Genomic DNA, 20,801 nt, shown 5'->3' with positions numbered 1-20,801 from the left:
ATCGCAAGTCGAGGCCAAAGAGGCATTGTAAACACCAGGAAACTACTGCGCAATCAGGTGTGGTTTTAACACATGGACGATATAGTGGAAGAAATCAGACAGCACTGCGTGGTGTGCCAATGTGCCTACATAGCCGATTCTTCACTCCCACTGACAATCACATAAACACCAGAAGCCTATGGCAACGCATAGCACTCAACTTCTATGGCTCTCTATACGAAGGAGGTTACTTTCTAGTTGCTATAGACAAATACTCAAGATTCCCCATACTAAAGGCCACCCAAACAACTGCATTTTGTGACATAGTAGGAATATTAGACGATGCGCTCAGCAAATGAGGCATTCAAAATACCGTTAAACAGATAATGGCTCACTGTTCAATGGACACAACTTCACATGATTTGCTTCTCGCGTGGGGTTCTGGCACCAAAATATCACTCACTGTTGTGGCCGCAAGCAAATGGCATGGCAGAAAGATATATGGCCTCCATTAAAAATACACTAAAACAAGTAATGATCTAAAGAATAACAATCGAATACGCTCTGTGCCTAATGTTACATTACTATTGAAAGATGCCTCATGAGGCTACAGGAGTGACACTGGTGGAAATCATCAAATATAAGCCAAGAACATGTCTGTGTCAATGTGAAACACATACTTATTCCTTCATTCATACATTTTGTCATTTGTATCGCGCCTTTCACCATAATTAAGGTCCCAACGCGCTGCTGGTTGAATGCCCTCAGAGGGACCGGAGTCCAAATATGGGAGAAATGGGAGGAGCTATTATGTGTGTTTTCTTTTTTCGGCAATTCAAATTATGTGAGGGCGGTCAAAACCCTGCTAGTCACCCATGTCTGAATGGCAGGTGGATGGGTGCGGCAGAGGTAAACTATAAACTAAGCAGGGGCGGGTAGTGTATAAGGAGATAAAGGATTATGTGGGAAGCTACAGTTCGAATCTTTGTTGTTAAAGGTAGCTTCATTCTTATGGCAGAGGGGTGCAATTGTTTTTCTGTTGCATGCGAGTGCAGGGTGTATGGAATGAGCCAGTGTCTTCCGCTTAGTTACGAAGACGCAGTGTGCGATGGGAGAAATTGCTTAACTGTGACAAGTGACAAGGATGATGAAATATAGAAAAGGGGCATGACAAGGAAACAACAAACAAAAGAGCATGTTGTAGAGAAGTGGAATGTACGCCGCCCCCCGTTCCTGCCTGACAGACATGAACAGTGCATAGCACTACTGGCGTTTACCCTCTTCACCAGTATACCACCAGGGTGAGAGATGCCACTCAATGAAGCAGCCCTACAGAACATAACCGGATGACATCACTGAAGTAATCATGAAGAGGCGACATGGCTGAACACACACAGACATAGATGCATTAGACATGGAGCACATGCATCCCTGCACGAGGCTACACAGACACTAAGGCCAAACAGCTCTTAGTCATGAAGCACATGCTTACAATCACTAAGATAGAGATTGCATACACCCTATGTTTCTTATGTGGAAATGCCAATCACACAAGAATACATATAACTGCTTGCTTGATGCAGAATGCAACTAAACTGAGTAGCCATGTAAAGCAAGATGGAAGACGCAGCCATGGTAGATGAATGGGAGCCATCTGTGGGGAGAAGATCCAGTCTGGCTAAGCCAGCAAATAGAGCCAAACCCCAGACACCATGTGCACAGTGCCAAGGTCATTATGAAAAGGCAGGATTGAGCCAGCATTGGAAAAGTACAGAGAGTAAGCAAATCCCAGGCGAAAGACATAAATCTATCTGAATAAACAAAGAAACAAATGTTACAGAACTGTCAGGTTCTCATCAGCTTAAACCTGACACAGAGGAGGAGGAAACCCGAACAAGTCCTCACTAGCTAAAATCCTCACAAATCACTGAGCAGGACAATCCAAAATGTGGTCCCTACACACGTGACTTGAAGTGGCAGAGAAGGCCTATTCAGAGAATCCATTTCAGTGGGACAAAAGATACAATACAGTATAAAGTATAAAGTTGAAAGCTAGAATGTCCTTGCTTGCGGCCAGGGGAGTCAGGGAGTGGCAGCCTTATTGGGGCAAGGCGGCACCCTGAGGTCCTTCTCCAAACTCCCCATTTGCTCATGTGCTAGTAACTTTCCAAGACTAAGAAAACCCACACTGGTCAATCCCTTCCCACCGTCCACGCTAGTTCACACCTTGTTGCAAGACCCAATAGTCACTGCTTTTGACACTCTTCTTCCTGAGGGTAACAAGATCCTCTCTAAATCCTGGCATCACCAGCCTGGAAGCGCAGTGACCTTTTTCTTCCCTGACTCAATCCCTGCTTCTATCATACCTATCCAATCCTACTCCTCCTTTGAATCTCTTGTCTGCAAGCTTTGCATCTCTCCTACACTATTGATCACTCTTGCTACCATCGACAGGACCCATGGGCCAGTCTCCCTCTTCCTATTGAAGGGGTCAACCTCACCTTTTCTCTCCTGACCTCTATCTCTAAGCTTCACCTCCTCAGAAACTTCAATATTCATCTTGATTCCCCTGATGTGGCCCTACCTTTCGGCAACCTCTGTGGCTCATTCTCCCTCACCATTCTTCTCTCCTGGCCGACTCACTCAGCCGGGCACACACTCGATGCGCTCATCTCAGCTGACCTCTCTCTCTCTAACCCTCTCAGTGCACCTCTCTTTGGTCTGAACATTCTCTCCTCTCCTCTCACCTGGAGTTCCTGGACTCCCTGGCTAAGCCTCTGTCCACACTGCCAGCCTCCTTCTCTGTCATCCGACCGATGAAGCGAGTGTCAGTAGATGCCTTTGCTGCCTCGTTTATTTCTCCCTCCACCCCTTCTCTCTACGCGCACTCTAACTCAGTCTTTGCTAACCTTCACCTCTCCATCTCCAACACCCTTGACACCCTTGCCCCTGCCATGAGGATCTGTATGAAGCCTTCCTCCAAGTGCAATAGTTGGTATGATTCCAACCTAGCCTTGATGAAAAGCAAATGTAGAGTTGTGGAACGGAAGTGATTGGCTACTCGCACATCCTCCGACAAACTGGCCTGTTGTCTACTTACACTGTCAATCATTCCACCCTCTTAAACTGACTCCGCGATACTCTGGGCATCACAGACCTGGCATGGGCTTGGTTGACCTCTTTCCTGTTGAATCGGCCCCCCAGATCCTACTGGGCCCTGTTCTCTCATCTACCTCACTCTCTACCTGCGGCATACCTCAGGGCTCTATCCTCTCACTGTGGCTCTCCAACATTTACCTTGCCCCTGTTGCTCACTTGATCTGTACCTTCTTTCCTCATTTCTAGTATTATGCGGACGACACTCAGCTTTCCTTTAAACTTCCCTCCTCTACCTCCTCTCCTTCCTCTCTCAGTCCCGATTGCCTGACTACTATTCATGCAAGGTGTGCTGCTAACGATCTCTGTCTCAACACCAGTAAGACCAAGATCCTTCTCATTGGAACTCCACCTCCTTCCTCCCCCCCTACTCTCTGGTCACCCTCCTTGTGCCCCCTCCCTACACCCTCTTCTGAGATAGAAAACCTGGGTGTCATCTTCGACTCCTCTCTCTCCTTCTTACCACATATCGCTGACCTTGCCAAGAAGGCTCACTTTCAGCTTTACCTCCTCAGAGGCATTCTCCCTTTCCTCGCCTTCCCCCAGAAACTCAATGTCTCTAGAGCTCTGGGTCTCTCCAGGCTGGACTACTGTAACCGCCTCTGCCTCTTTCCTCCCTCCGCCCTCTACAAGTAATCCAGAATAGGACTGCAAACCATATCCTTGGCCTCAAGCCCAGGGACCATATCTCTCCTGCCTATAATCTCTCCATTGGCTCCCGGTGGCTGCAAGGATCAAATTCAAGACCCTCTGCATCATCCACAAGGCTTTCTGGGGTCAAGTATCATGCTACATCCAACTTTCCCTCCTTAAACACCTCCTTGCTAGAGCCTTTCGGTCCACTAGCTGTAACTCTCTGCAGGTTAGACGTTTTTCCAAGCAGAGAGTGGGGGGTAGGTCTCTTTCTTCGGCAGGACCCTCCCTCTGAAATGGCCTCCCCGACCCTCTCAGACTTCAGCCGGATCTCGTTTAGTTACGGAAGCTTCTCAAGACCTTCCTTTTCTTCTCCTCCTTCCATCTCCCCCTTCCTTGCTACTGTTCCTGTGCTGCTGCGACTGGCTTCTTGGTCGCCTCTGAGTCAAACAGGGGCCAGGCCCTCGCTCGACCAGTATGCCTCAGCACCCCCTTACTAGCACCTGCCCCCAGGCACCCTCCCTGACCAGACTACTGAGTGTGGTCTACCCCCCACTCACTAGCTGATCCTCATCCCGTCCCCCTTTGCACTGCTTGACTATTGAGTCTGGTCCTCCCCCTTCCTGCACTTGACTCTTATCCCATTCCCCAGTGCACTATCTTTTTATAATGTCACAGCTGAACTAAACTGCATGACAAGTCTGTAACCAGTCGTAACCATTGGAAATTTTGAGACGTCTATGCATATCCCTGCTTTTTTTTAAATTTGATTATTAAAGTAGTAGTTTTGTCACATTTCTGGAATCCTCCTTAACTTGGGCCTGTGGATTTCCCCTGAGCCAGACCTCTTGCGTTTAAGATGGAGGCTCTCCCAGCTCCCTCCCCCACTTCAATATAGACAACAAGAGAAGAGCAAAGTCCAACGAATTTACTATCAGAGAAGAAGTAGTTGTGAAACACAGATCGGAAAAGAAAACTGACGCATGCTATGCAGTAACCCCATTCACAATAACAAGCAAGAAAGGAACAATGACAACCATGGAAACTAATGAGCAGGAGATGACAGAAATGCATCATTTGTCAAACATTTAAGAAGACCAATAGAAGAAGGAAGCGTCCTAGAGGGAGAAGCCATAACCACAGGCAGGGGTGTTGCTAGGTCTGGAAAAGATGAGGGGCTAAGCTAATGTCTGGACTGGCGGGACAAGGGGCTAGCTATAGCCTTTTGGTTGTAGCCCCTGAGCATCTATCCGGGGCTACAACCAAATGACCCGGGGGTATAGCCCCCTGGGCCCCCCCCTAACCACGCCTCTGACCACAGACGCCAACCACGGGAAAGGCAAAGAAGAAGGAGCTCAACCCCTAGCAAGAACAGAATCTGGAGGGCAAAAAACATTGAGTGACTGTGAGAGACCATGCAGACTGATCAAGAGGCCGCAAAGGCTGGTGGAAGAAATTCAACAAGATAAGTGGTGGGGGAGGGGGTGTTGTGTTTGAGAAAGGAACCCACAGACGCTTTAAGAGGAAGGACGTGGAAGGGAGACATAGGCAAGGGAAAACAGAAGGGGAGGAGAAAGGACGGAGCAGGGACTCGAGATTGGAGAGGAATAAAGGGAGGCTGAATCAGTGTATGGCTCCCTCCTCATAATTGTACAGGCACCATACAGCTATATCAGGCAATATTGCCTCCATGTATGTAATGCGCGTGTGTATGGGGATTAACATGGCACACACCAAGTTGGTTATCAATGCAGCGCTGTACAGACGAGTGGCTGGATGCTTTAAGGGTTGGGGATTGTCTGTGATCGGGATAGGATAGTGGTACCAACGATTCAGGGAGGAGACGGGCGAGGGGGTAATCATTTTTTGATCGCTTCAAAACCCTTTGGGAACAGGACCGGTGTACGCCGAGAGACTCTATTTCGCGTTATAAATGATTTTGTTACTTGGGGAAAATAGAAAATAGACATACTATACTCGCAGCGTATCTAGTTAAATTGCCCCATAGAGCATTAAGAAATGACTTTAAGACTTCTTCTAAATTTAGGGGCTAGAAGGAAACTCCCCTTTTAATGAGAATGTGTTGGTTCGGTTGCAATGGTGTTGCAATTGAGTCTCTAGAACATCGACAGAATGTGTGGAATTGCAGAATTTGAGGGAAATGCATTTCTTTCATTTTGATTATGATATCTTTTCTCTAACCAGACAGATTTTTGGTTTCATATCCTAGGTGGTAATCAAATTTCGCTGAAAATTGCAGTAGTTGGATTTATTAAGATGATTGTAATTCACTATATAATTAACTTTTTGTATTTTATTGTTTTGTAAACTTACATTTTTTTATCTGTTAATTGGATTTTAATACTTTGTTGTTGTTTATCTTTGTGAAAGGTTTTATTCTAAACAATAACACACAATAGACAAATAAATAAAATTGTATTCATGCCGGATTCCTTCAGCTTCTACGCACTATATTAATCAGTGTCATTAATATTATCCATAGAATAGTGGTAGTGATATTCAGTGTATTGAGCTGGTAGTTGGAGGGCGAGGATGAGTTGGCCAGACGGTGGCATCATATAGATGACTTCTGGGATCATCCTGCCCCCGTTGTGCTTGAGCTATCTCCCTCCTTGCCAGACCTCCCAGCTTATTGAGATTTTGCAACCCTCAAAATGCTATCAAAACGGCTGTTTTAAAAAAGTTGCACAAAACTGCCACTTTATTAAAAACACCAGCAGAAAAGAAAATGTTTGCAAAAATTGATGTTTTTTTAAACAAGACACAAAGAGTCAGGTTCTCAAATTTTTTGGGGTGCAAGTGATGAGACAGAACTCTTTTTACGGCTATGGAGAACAGTCCGTGTGCATTGGAAGGGTTGGAGTATCTAACATCTAAGGTGGGTGGATCATGGCCTGGCACTAAGGTGATAAACCTTAGCAGAGCATTGTGGGATATCTCATCTGGGCACTCCAGCATGGACTATGCGTTGTTAAAGCGTGTCTGATATTTTAGTATCTTACTGTAAAGGTGGTGTATTGGACACTCATTTTTACTTTTTAATATTATTTTTACACATTTAATCATATTGCAGCTCTAAATCTATGAACTAATACTGGGGTTCCATGCTGCCCTAGATAGTGAACCTTTATGTAGGGATTGGAGTGAAAGCAGCACCAACCACGATTCTCGAGTATCATCTACACAATGCCACAATATTGTTGTGTAATTGTTCTATTTCATATGTTTACTTCCTTTGTGATACAAGCTATAGGTATGACTCCTCTATTTACTTCCAAGCTTATTAATATGGTCATAAATGAACAGCAGATGACAGGAGAGTAACCAGCATGACTCGAGCGCAGAAGAGAACTATGGAAAAAGTCATGATTTTTGGAGGGGAATTGGGGGAGGACACGGGGGATTCATGAGACTGGTCTTACCAATACATGCCAGCATTGCCACTGTAAAACACATGTGCATGCTACTGGTGCCCGAAGAAGAATATATGCTCACATTGACCCCATTCTTGATGGCTGTGCCCAAGTCAATTTAAGTAATCTGCCTCCAGAATATATGCTGGGCGCTGCTCCCCACTTTCCTACTGCTAGTGCCCAAATTGAATCATACGTTCCCGCTCAACAGTATATCCTCCCAATGCTCCTATTCATGCCGCTAGTGCCCAAGGCAAGCTTTGCGGTCTGTCTCCCCTACTACCTGGAGGGCCGACTTACTGGCCCACGTACGGGCAGCAGTAAGCCCAGAGACTAGCAAAAATCTCCCATGTCCCTTCTCTGTGGAGCTTGTATGGAAGCACAAGGATGCCTACCATCCGTAGTCAGTACTCTACTTGCTACCACGGTGGCATGTCCTGGATGCATACCGTGCTGCACTTCCAATGTGGCAAAGAATAGTGCATGGGGCGGGGGGCGATGCGGGAGCATGTGTGTCAGGGGTGGGGCAATGGGATGGTAGAGAGGGGGGAGTTAGGGCAGGCAGGGCAAGGGATGTCATACGTCACATGCTAAGGAAGAGGAACCTATGTCGTGGCAAGGGGCGTCGAGTACGGGGGCACTTCGGGGCCCGGCCCAAATGTCCCTATACTTTCAATTGGACTTTTTATTATTTTTTTCATTTTTTGGGGCACCGACAACCCCCTGGAAACCCAGAAGTCGGTGCCCCTGGTAAACGCGGGTGGGGAGGTGTTCATTGGGATTGTGGGAGTTGACTTGGGTGAACCCCCTTCCATGGTGTTTGAGACAGAAGGGTGAAGGGTGGGACCCCCATCAAGGAAGAGGGTCGGGGAGGGAAACGGCAACATACCCATGCAGTAAATATATAGGATGTGATGACGTGGAGCCGCCACCAGAACCTGACTTCTGGGTGCACGTGCCTCTGTGTGCCACACTTTTAAAAACAACGTGCACATTTCTAGAATTTGAAAGGAACGCCAACATGCACCACGCTTCTAAATTCTGGACTGTAATCTTGACTTGTCTGTGCGCGCCTGTACCCATCTTTCTGTCATGGGACAAGCGTATATGTGAACTTCCTGGTTCTCACGTGGCTTCATTGTTGCCCTACTCGCCAATCGCATTGTGATGGTTTGTGCAACATTCTGAAAAGTTGTATTTCCCAGTCAGGTCCTGCGCAGGTTCCTTTGTGATTGCTTCCCAGAACCTGCCCTATTCCAAATAAAGAGGCATTCCGTCAGGTTTGAAAGTTCATATGTTTTACACTTATCATCAGAACGTTATTCACCAGAACATTTTTATCTTAGTAGAATGAATATCCTTCAGCCCCTCACATGAATAATATCATGAGTATAACTCATGATAGTTTATGAGGTAGTTCCTAAAGCTGATATGCTATTTTATAGTCTCAATTTATTGAATTTAAGAAGATGAACAGCTGGGTCAGCCCTGGAAAGATTGAAACATGTGGCCTAATGGTTTGCTCCCTGCTGAGGTGGTCATTATTCTGTTCCCCTGGCACAGTAGCCTTCCATTCAATGCAGCATTCGCTGTGCCAGGGGCATTCCGCAAGCACGGTGAATTCTACCTGGCATTTTGGCAAGCAATTCTCATAATAGTTTGAAGTTAATCTGCCTCGCATTGTTTGCACGAATTTCCCCATCAGAATTTAAATGGGAAATATTTTATTTTGACACCCCATCATTTTTACCTCTGACAGAACTTTATGGGGCTTTCTCAAAATATTCAGAATATATTTGTATGTTGGCAAGTCCCATGTAGTTCAATTTTCAGGGAGCAATGTTGGATGCGTAAATTTGATTTAGGGAACACTACAACTTTATCCAGCTACCCCCATGACAGAACATCAAAAAACATTTAACACAATTTCCAAAAGTTAGTTAGATATAATTTCCTGAAAGTTTGATGCAGTTCTGTGGATTAGCAGCAAAATGATAAGCCTCCCAAACGTGTATTTTCAAATGGTCCAAAGTATCTCTTAAGTTTGTTAGTGCATGTGTAATTTTAGAAAGATATGCTACTGGGCCTATGGTTATTCCTTACTAAAAAGGGCATATGCCACCATTCCAACCCATGTCCTTGCCCCTCCCCCCCAACACACCTAGGGTTAGCAATGCCCGAGGTGCCGGCAATATGCTGTTTCTCAAAACGTTTTTTAAGCAGCACACAATCATGCAGTCTAAGGGCAACTGGACTAAAATGCTCAGTCCTGCATCAGCCAATCAAATCCCCGAATGTAGATTTAAATGTGTGGCCACGAGCCATAAATGGTCCAGACAATGGGCCTCATTACAACTCAGGCGTTAAGGGTTAACGCCGTCGTTAACCCTTAACGCCGGATTCCGATTTTAACGGCTGCTTCTAGCAGCCGTTAAAATCCATGGCGCTAAACCACCTTGGTGCTAATTACGCCACCGTAATTTACGGTGGCGTAATTAGCGCCTTCCCCACTCCCATTATGCCCTATGCGGCAAAAATGGGAATGGGGAAGGGTACAATGGGAAATGGGGATTTACCGCCCCACTCACCTTGGAATGGGGCGGTAAATCCGCCATCCACCATGGTGTAAACGTAGTTTACACCATGGTGGTAAAGTTGGCGTACTTACCGCCTGGGTCTTAATGACCCCCAATATATCGTTATGGAATTATGGCTTAATTTTTTTTGAAGGATGAACAGTTTTTTTTTTATCAATCCCAAAAAGGATTTCTTGTTCGGCCAATCATAAACTTCTTAAATGTACTGCATTGGAGTACATTGCTTTGATGGTTGCATTTGTATCAATTTTAAATGTCCTCCAGGGCTCAATACAAAAAAACCTACACTTGGTCCAGTGAAATAACCAGCAGATTATGAGTGTCACTATGGTGGTGTTTTTGCCCATTCATGGAATCGGCAAGACCCCATGGGGGATGTGGAACTATTACCGCGTATCCTAGTTCGGCGCATTGTAATGAATAAAGTGCAGGATTTGCTTCCAGTAGCTGGGCTGGAGGCAAATCGTACCTCTAATGCCAAACATACTTTGGCGCTGCAGTAAAACTGGAGTCAACTCCGTCACTGCCAAAAAAAACATTGGGCCTCATTCCAAGTCGGGTAGTGCGGTAAAAAAAATGCTGGTATTCATAGATACGGGCACTTTACCGGACCGCCCCACTACTGGTTTGCACTTGGGTTACCTCCAGCTAACAGGTGGAGGTAAGCCAGGTGCACTACCGGCAAAAAAAGCCCTCATTACTGGCACCGGCATTGCCAGTGCCGGTAATGATGGCAAATCCCCTCATAGAATCCTATGGGACTCCATGAATGGGGATTAAATCTGTCCCTCCGGCACTCGTAATCCGACAACAATGCCACTAGGGCGAGTGCAAGAAACGGTAACAGCCGTTGCCAGTATCCTGGCGGGTTTTCCGGCAGGACACCAGTAAGGTTGTGATGAGGCCCATTGACGGTAACAGAATCAGCACCAGCTTTTTACTGTACTGCCAAACTCAAAATGGATCTCAATAGGTTACTTCCTGTGAACACACACATTGTTGGTTTCAATTTAAAGTTTAATACACATTGTGAATGTTTTATGCTATTTGACTTGGCTATCTTGCATGATAACTCCAACCCCTTTTATAGTTGCTGTGGTTCCAACCGCCTTTGTAACAAAGAACTTTCAGCATGCGTGTGCATGGCTGCAGCACTTGCACTCTAACGTTAGATGATCAGAAGGACACTGTGCATGGCTGCAACACTTGCACTCTAACGTTAGCTGATCAGAAGGACACTGCATGGCTGCAGCACATGCACTCTAAAGTAAGATGATCAGAAGGACACTGTGCATGGCTGCAGCACATGCACTCTAAAGTTAGATGATCAGAAGGGCACTGTGCATGGCTGCAGCACATGGACTCTAAAGTTAGATGATCAGAAGGATACTGTGCATGGCTCCAGCACTTGCACTCTAAAGTTAGATTATCAGAAGGACACTGTGCATGGCTGCAGCACATGCACTCTAATGATCAGAAGGGCACTGTGCATGGCTGCAACACTTGCACTCTAACGTTAGCTGATCAGAAGGACACTGCATGGCTGCAGCACATGCACTCTAAAGTAAGATGATCAGAAGGACACTGTGCATGGCTGCAACACTTGCACTCTAACGTTAGCTGATCAGAAGGACACTGCATGGCTGCAGCACATGCACTCTAATGATCAGAAGGACACTGTGCATAGCTGCAGCACATGCACTCTAAAGTAAGATGATCAGAAGGACACTGTGCATGGCTGCAGCACATGCACTCTAAAGTTAGATGATCAGAAGGACACTGTGCATGGATGGGTATGAGAGACTCCCTTGGAAGGTTTCTATATGTATGCAATGATTATGTAGTTGCAAAGGGAGGAATTATGTTTGAGAAATAAACAAATTGTACTGACCATGTGCAAGTGCAATTAGCACTAGGGAAAAAATTGCCCAAGTGCACAAAACATTGTTTCAATGAATTTTTGCACAAGTGCAATGTTTGCCATCGTTGTCGTCCTTGGCCCAAGTGCTAACTGCACTAGCACTAATGCAAAGTATCTCTAATACCGTCTGTGGGTTAAACACTTGGGCATTGTTAACATTATCTCTGGCATGAAGTTGTGTTATATCTTGAATATTCTTGTTCATTTTGGTAGTGTGAGCTGACCTGCAACTGGCTCCAATTTGCCCATTCTCAACTGTCTGCTTTCATGCTCTATATCTAACGTGTCCAGTAATTGTTCAGATTGGTAGTTTTCTAACCGAAAAACACATGTTCAATCATTCTTGAAGTGACCAGGTAATGACGCTACTTCTTCATTACATTCTGACAGGTTGCTGACGTATGGCTCCTGACTCTTGACTTCTAAAAAACATAGCGACAATCGTGCAGATGCACAAGATATTTCAGTGTGTATGTTTGAATTGTGGAAACTTACCGTGAGGTCTCTTCGAATTGCAAAGTTCTCAGGTTTGATATCGCAGAGGTGCAGCCGGTGAGTGAAGTCGTTGTCAAATTGAGTCACCATATCCAGGAAGCTAAGCGCAATGACATTGATGGCTTCCACTTTGCTTTTGCCCGGGGCAAAGAAGGAACCCTGTAGATCCTTCAGGGGAAACAGCGTTGGGTGCCAGGCCTGTCCACCGGTGAGGTACTCCACTGCATAGAAGTGTCCACAGGTACCGATGACCGGCAGGACATGCTTGCTGAAGTCTTGCAACAGACTGAAGTAAACATATTCCTCCTGCTGGAGCAAAGACCACATGCTGGCCACTTGGACCTTCCACTGTGGGCTTTTCTTCCTCCGGGTCCAAAAAGGAACGCTTGTGCTGTTGGATAAATCCAACCCCAAGACGTTTTTAACCTCCAGGGCGACCAAGAGCAGAAGTTCGGCTTCAGGCAGGTCCTGGGCATCAGCTTCCTCGAGCACACCAAGGGTTTGATAGCTGGAGAAGGTGTCTTTCTTCGACTTGAGGATGACAGGCCGCCCTTGCCAGTCAGCCTGGATTACCTTCTTGCCTTTGTCATAGTAAAGGCAGTTTGTGTACACCAGGCTCTCATCCACGCAGAGATCTTCACAGAGGTCTCCGGTTAGGATATCTTCTCTGTAATCTTGGCACTAGAACAAAGGAACATGAGAGGTTACAAGCAGATTATGCACTGTGCGCAGCCTACAGATCATGTGAAACCAATCCATTCTACCTAGAGATAGTGGGTCAATGAGGATGGTGGCTTGAGTGTGGTGGCGTGCCTCTGCTTACCCGTCTCTCTAAATCTCAAACCAATGCGACTCTGCCAAGGGAACTCTCTACTCAATCATCTATTGTCTCCTCATCAGGCAAAGCAGCACTCTTAAATAAAAATAGATCCATGCACTACTCTGGAATCTCAATGTATATTGTTTGTTTAAAATGCCTTCTTTAGAATACCATGATCTCTATTGTACAGCGCCTACACACATCAATCCCAAGTAAGCCATCTGCATTCACCATTGGCACTAGTGAATCCAAGTCCACATAACCTAAGACATAGACAAAGGACTTCTTTTGACACTGATCTTTGCAATTCCCTTATCTTAGAACTGATTTCTTTCTGAGATCATGTTGGTTTAGCAAAGAACTGTGCATGCACTATGGCAAGGACTGATTCACCCGTTCATCTATGCGCAGAAGAGGATATAACAACACACTTCAAAGTGTCTCTGGTCTCTTTTACATCAAAGGAACTCAGAAGGATATACTATACACTCTGCCTTGCACACTGAGTTGTCACTGTTCCCAGAGACTGGCCAGATCATGCCCCTCAGTGCACCAGAGGCGTGGCCTTGTACCTTTTCCTTCACAGTGATTCTGTGACAAAATGACTACTGCTCTGCAGGAGCGCAGGGATGAATATTGGATACAATTCCTACTCAGCTTCACACCTCCACTTAACCAGCAGCGATCCCAATCAGAAAGGTGACATAGGCGCAACTCCACAGCAATACCTCCTTCACCTCTTTAATGTAGCATGGGCAGAGGACAGCTTATACCCTTCAGGAGGGATGTGAGCTAGCATAGAAGCAGTCCAAATCACGCTATTACCATGGCGCCGAAATAAAAAACGTACAATCAAAGTTCTATAAAATAGAATACTTTATTCAAACTAACAATACAATCACACTAATCAGAAACACTATAACCCACCACTGCAAAGGAAAACACAGAGAATGAAGACTTTGGAATAAAAGGGACGATCTGGGTTTGAAGACGGGGCGGACAGGCAATACTTTCATCAGCAATGTCAGTTTACTGAATATGGGCCTGATCACGACTTGGCCGTTACCGCCGGTGGTATTACCGCCAGCGGTAATAGCCCTACCGCCGAACTCGCCGGCGCTAATAGCGCCGGATCACGAATTCGGCGGAAAATTAATTCCCCATTCCCCATTGAGCCCACTTGGGAATGCCCCATTCCCCATTGGGCTCAATGGGGAATTTTCGCGCTCTTACCGTCGGTGGAATTCCCGCCGGCGGTAATAGCCCTACCGCCGAACTCCCCGGCGCTAAAAGCGCCGGATCACAAGGTCGGCGGTAAAGTAATTCCCCATTCCCCATTGAGTCCATTCGGGAATGCCCCATTCCGATTGGGATCAATGGGGAATTTTCGCGCTCTTACTGCCGGCGAAATTCCCAGCGGCGGTAATAGTGCAAATTTTCGGCGGATTTCCCCCAGCTCAGAGCTGGGGCGAAATCCGCCGAAGCCCTGATTCGGCTGACTCTTAAATCTGGCGGTATTAGCGCTACCGCCGGATTTAAGGGTTACCGCCGAAGTTGTGATCAGGCCCTATGTCTCTTACAAAGGTAGAGAGTTGGGTCTTACTAGTTACTAGGGCCCCTAAAGGTGGGCCAAGAGGACGGAACAACTGAAAATACCATTAAATGCTTGATCTTCAGGCTCAACATTGTCAAGCCAGGCCTGTATGTGCATTAAGTGAGGTGAGTCGGCACTGATACATTTCAATTCAGTCCATCCTGAAGGATTGTGGGTGTTGAGACAGTCAAGTCGGCTTGAGACAGTCCAGCAATGCAGTTTGGTCCTGTAGTGTTGATCGTCTTGTATCCGGGGAAGAAACTGCCAGGAATTGGGTAAAGTTGACGTCTCAAATCGGTGAAATTACCTCGAAGAGATCAAACGATGTGATACAATTTTGCAATGGTGATCAGCTTTAAAGCAGCGGCTTATGGTCGAGTCAGTGGCTCAATGGGTCGACAGCGGATTGAAAACCGGTGGCTGTCCAAGGCACCTCCGGATGATTGCAGGGGATTAAAAAGCATCTTGAGGAGGAGGTCGAGTTGAATTGAAAATGGATCAAAGCTGCAAAACAGGGTCCAGAACTGCTACTTGACATCTGGGTGCTTCAGGGCCCCGTTTGGGGTCTCAAGGGTCAAGTTAAGTTCTTTCTTCTGCACTTTTCAGCAAGCATAATCTTAAAGAGCACTTGCATGTTTCTGCCACCTCCAGTGAGCAAGTTCCTGGGTATCAGTGATGTCAGTGCATTAGGCTTTGTCCAGTAAGCAGAACGACCCAAATGTTCCTTAGGAATTGTTAAGGGGAGGGACTTTCTCTTTTCTTGGAGCCTTTATCTTCATCTCCATGAGGGCTTCAGAGCGGGATGTACCCTCAACACAGGTCCAGATATAATCCTTCTTCAGATGTCCAAGAATGATACAACTAAGGGGGTGTGCAGATCAATCCCTAAAATGGTCAAACCTCTACAGCGGGTTGGTTTCCTTCTAGTCTTCTATAAGCAGTCCATTCCTGGCTGCTGTTTCTGAATCTTCTGCCTGGTGATTTCATACCTAGAGTGCTTTGTCTGCAGGAAATGGAGCTGGAGCACAGGAGGTTTGGGAGCCCTAGGAATTCTCAAGTTTCTCAAGATGGCAGAACCCTTCTCTTACTGCAAAGCCCTCTCCTGAGATACCCTACTCTGCCCTCTTTCCCTGTCTGCCCACATCAAAGAGTCTCTGTTAATTACCACCCTGGTGTTATTTCCTTCAGCCTTGCAGAGCCTGTCCTTTAAAGCACTGGATCTCGCCCTGCGGGCAGTTTATGTCTTCCTTGCAGGTGACACTTTCCCAGGGAATACGAGGCTTTTGCTGGAGCAGATCCCAAATGATCTGTTTTGGATGAGTCACTACCCCGACAGTAAATACACAGGAGACCTTGACTGCAAGCTCACTTTAAAACATGCTGACAATAGAATTGCAACACATTATTTTGGCTAGCAACAACTATAGTGACATCCACTGGGGAAAGCAGTATTGTTACTCATCACCTTGTCATGGGGCCTCATTACGACCCAGGCGGTAAGTTACCGCCTGGGTCGTACCTTTACCACCATGGCGTAAACTATGTTTACGCCATGGTCGTTGGCGGACTTACCACTCCATTCCGAGGTTGGCGGGCCGGTAAGTCCCCAATCCCCATTTACCCTTCCCCATTCCCATTTTTGCCCCATAGGGCATAATGGGAGTGGGGAAGGCGTTAATTACGCCACCGTAAATTACGGTGGCGTAATTAAAATCAAGGTCCCTTAGCGCCATGGATTTTAACACCTGCTAAAAGCAGGTGTTAAAACCTCCATGGCGCTAAGGGACCTCGAAATCAGGCGGTAAGGGTCGGCGCTGTTTACGCCGCCGTAAACCCCTTACCGCCTGAGTCGTAATGAGGCCCATTGACTTCTACAGCGGGTTCGAGAGCCCTGGCAAAATCCTACCTCGAAAGTAACATTTTCAGCCTGACGGGGTTGAGTCCTGGCTAGCCTGGCCTACTAAAAGCTCTGCTCTCCTTTTTCTTTTCAAACACATGAAAGATGTGGGAATGTGTGTTGTTGGCTCAGGAGACCTACTTATGGTAAGAACTCCTTCACCTTGAACGGGAAGCGTGTAAACGGGGCACTAAGATGTGCTCTGTAGACAAGCTCTATGCTTGTGACAATGTGTAGAAGTTTAGGGTTTTTTGACAAGAAATACAATTCCTCTCACTAAGCATAAACATCTGCGCTCATGTTATCTGTGTGAGGCACAAATGGAACCCGACATCTCCCAACATGCTTTCTCTTCATTCATAAATGGGGTATTCTGCAAGGAAATTCCAGGCATTCCCCAAGGACACTCTGGAACACTAGTGTCGTGAGAATGGCCTGCCTGCAGAGACCTCGCGAGACTGAGGTGGCGCGAGTGTGAGACGCGTATATGCACTGCAGAATAAGCAGAGCAAGCTGGGAGCAGGACGCTTGCGCTGCAGGTCCTCCGCCCTTATGCCGTAAGGAGAATTAACTCTAGAAGGCGAATGCATGAAATATATGTACTTACCAAGAGTCGATAGCATTAAATAAAAAACACTAACAACTGAGCCGTGCCTGTAAAAACTATAGCTGCCCAGAAACTGGAAAGCACATTCTAAGACACCAGCTATTATGCTAAATGTAGGGATTTGGTATTATCCTGCATCCTAATGGAACCTTTGGTCAGTGTATTGATTGACAATGGAGTGTTAAGGGTTAGAATGTTTATGTGTGACTGGGGTTCTATGTGGTCAGTTGGGAGATGTAAGCCTACCTGGGAGGATGCAGGTGTATGTTGCCCTGAACCCAGATGTACCTGACATTATATGACCATCATAATGTACTGGAACTAAATAAAGAAGTTACTGGAACTTCACCTGAGGTCATGGTCATCTGTGGGGAACAAGGAGTTCTACATTGGCGACGAGGATGCTGGCTGTGCTGGGGGGACAGCATTGAAGATGGCACATACACTTCCCCCCAACCCAAGAAGAAGACCTCCCAGGTAGGGCGAGCGCTTAAAACTGTAGGCGCAGAAGGGCCCAGCGCATGGAGCTCAGGGGCAGAAAGTAAGGGGCTGCGCCAGAGCCAGGGGCCAGCTGGCCTGTCACTAGAAGGACAGGTCAGGGAAAGAGGAAAGCAAGAGACTGAGGAGGGGCTGAGGGCCCAGAGACTAATTGCTTAAGGGGTCTGGGACCACTAGCTGCAGCATGGAGGGCTTGGTGCCCATGGCAGTAGCAATTTGAAGAGGCCTGGGGTCTAGTTACGCCTGGAAATTATGAGGAAGCCATGCTGGGCAGCTGAGGGATATAGCCAAGGCAGTAGCAACAGGAGAGGCTTGGAGCCTAAGCTGCGCCTGGAAATTAAGCAATGAGGAGGCATGCTGTGCAACTGAGGACTATAAGCCCAAGGCAGTAGCAACAGGAGAGGCTTGGAGCCTAAGCTGCGCCGGGAAAAGAAACAATGAGGAGTGATATTGTACAGTTTGAGGCCTGGAGTTGGGGCAGCAGCAATAGAAGAGGTTGGGAACCTAAGCTGCGCCTATATGTTAAATAGAAGATTGGTGGCGAATGTGAAAAGCGCCTGGAGCAGAGGAGGGTCCTGGGGGGCCATTCCAGCGTTTGAGGGGGCTTGGAGCCCATACCTGCACCTAAGAGACTTGTAGCCCGTGGCTGCACCTTAGGGGCTTAGAGCCCATGTGCAGAGATGAAAGAATATTGCCCAAGACAACATGTGTAGTGCCTGGAGGGGCAAGGGCCTATTTGCAGCAGCGCTAAGGAGGTGCCTGTAGGATCTATCACTTATATGAGGTGATGAGGATCTTTGAGGGCATGTTGTCAGTAGTTCCTGAGGGGCTTGGAGCCTACTTAAGAACTGAGAGATGCGGTAGGAGGCAAAGGGAGTACAATTTTTATAGCAAGCGGCTGGCAGCAATGAAAAGCAGCATTATGAACATACCAGGAAAGGAACGCTTCGGGAGGTGATATTTACAAAAGGAAGTGTGGCAGATGGATTGGTAAATCCATTTCTGTTGCGGGCGGCAGCATTTCCGCCCGTTGGAATTTTTTTCAAAAAGCTTAAGTTGTGAATGATCTTAATTGCCGGAATGAATAACAGAGGTACTTTTAAGTTAAGAGATGATGCTTTCACGAGCATAAGTAAAGGAAGCAATTTGGTCTTGCATTCATTGAATTGGTTAAGTAGTTATAATTAGTTATTGATTCAGAATTCGTTGTCATGTGAGGCCTGAATGGCATTTGGACAGCGTGAGTGCATGAGAGCGTGAACCTGTATGTTGTCCGGTGTAGTTTCTTGTGGGATAGGTTTTCCTATAATAGGGGTACTTCATGGAAGTTGTTGAAGCTTAAGAGCAGAAAACAAAGTTTATAGTTTTTTACATTGGATTTAGGTCTCAAGGGTGTTTGTAATTAGTCAACCAAGGGATTAAGTGATCCAAATGTGAGGTTTTATTAAGTAGGTTAAAGTTGCATATTAGTAGAAAGAGATTGAGATATGCGTAGTAATAGTGTTTTCTGAAATGCTATTTGGTATTTATGTTGTAGGTACATTGGTATGAGAGGTATCTTGCAAGTGGTAGTAAGCATGTTTGATAAGTGTGCACGGATGGTGTGTAAAAGTCGTGGCCTCTGTTACCTCTGTCAACAAATACATGGTAATGTTATGATGCAAAGGAAAAAATTGTGGTACGGTCATGTTTAACTAACACGCTTTTCCTTCCACAGATGGACATTTAATGAAATATAGGTTGCATTGACAACATTGCTAGAGTTTGGTATGTGGAATCTGAAGTATAGTTATGTGCACTAATGTTTTATTTCCACAGGTGGGACTTTTGTAATGCAGATGTATTAAGACCTTATTTAATGCTAAAGTTTAGAGTGCTAAGTGTCAAACAAAGTTTTTTGTTTGGTTGTTTGGGTTAGAAACCATTCAGAGTTCATGATGATACAGCAAAGACTATAGTAGAGTCATTGATGTTGGTATGATGCTGGTGTGAATGAAGTGTGGTTTCCCTAATAGGAGCTGTATTGTATTTAGGAATACTTTCAACATGGGCAATTTAGGGGTAATGGTGTCACAAGAAGTGAAGTAGTTACCCGGGTATCTGGGATACTCAGTCTAGTTGGAGGTGGTGTGTATTTAGGTACATACCGGTTTGCATTGTTGGGTGTGAGGGAGATGTGTGTGTGTTCTTTTGTGGGACGATGAAGTCAAGTTTAGGAAGAGAGGTATGGGTGCCTCTATTTGTAAAAGTTTTAGTAAGGATGTTTGAGCAGTTGGGTGCCTTTTCCTCACTTGGTAGAAAGAGGAAGGGGCATTGATTGTAATTGTGTCCCACGGCTGTGTGGACTATTTTGGAATATGTAATGAGACTAGCAGAATGTTCTCAGTTAGGAGTGATGAGGCAAGTGCATTGAACGTGGGGTTGTTTGTGTGCGTGTTGTTATTAGCCATTATGGTTAATTTATCTACTTGTGTTTTTATGTCCCTAAGGAAGGGAGATATGTAGGGATTTGGTATTATCCTGCATCCTAATGGAACCTTTGGTCAGTGTATTGATTGACAATGGAGTGTTAAGGGTTAGAATGTTTATGTGTGACTGGGGTTCTATGTGGTCAGTTGGGAGATGTAAGCCTACCTGGGAGGATGCAGGTGTATGTTGCCCTGAACCCAGATGTACCTGACATTATATGACCATCATAATGTACTGGAACTAAATAAAGAAGTTACTGGAACTTCACCTGAGGTCATGGTCATCTGTGGGGAACAAGGAGTTCTACACTAAATCTAGGCAATTATGTCCATAACCCGACTTCGATCTGTGAGAGCACTTTCTGGCTCTGGTGCCTGAGTACAGGTAATAAGAGCTTGTTGTTGGCCCTCTACCGAGTTTGGTTATCGTTTGGGTGGTTTCTGTCGACATTTGCATAATCATAGGGCCTCATTACTGGTCTGGCGGTAGCCGTGCCTGTAACAAAGGCACGGCTGCCGCCGGACCTGTGATTTTACCGGCACCTGCGAATGGGCAATTACTGGGTCATGCCGAGGTTGGTGGACCCGGTAATTGCCCATTCGCGGGTGCCAGCAATAAGGGACTCCCCATCCCCATTCGGCCCCATAGGGCTGAATGGGAAGGCGGAGCTTGGATGCACCGGCACCGTTGATATCGGTGAA

At 46.2% G+C, this 20,801-nt stretch overlaps 1 protein-coding gene across 1 annotated transcript in view; it reads right to left on the bottom strand.

Moving 5' to 3' along the window:
* The window catches only part of DIPK1C (divergent protein kinase domain 1C), a 458,421-nt gene that overhangs the window by 128,236 nt on the left and 309,384 nt on the right, over positions 1-20,801 (bottom strand). The window contains exon 2 of the mRNA XM_069620749.1: positions 12,216-12,896. Coding sequence (XP_069476850.1) covers positions 12,216-12,896 — 681 coding nt within the window. The remainder of the gene's footprint in view (positions 1-12,215; positions 12,897-20,801) is intronic.

This window comes from Ambystoma mexicanum, chromosome 5q (assembly GCF_040938575.1).
Source record: "Ambystoma mexicanum isolate Mex_15411 chromosome 5q, UKY_AmexF1_1, whole genome shotgun sequence".
NCBI classification, from domain to species: domain Eukaryota; kingdom Metazoa; phylum Chordata; class Amphibia; order Caudata; family Ambystomatidae; genus Ambystoma; species Ambystoma mexicanum.
Note: the sequence above shows the minus strand (reverse complement) of the source record. Positions and strands in the feature narration are given on the sequence as shown.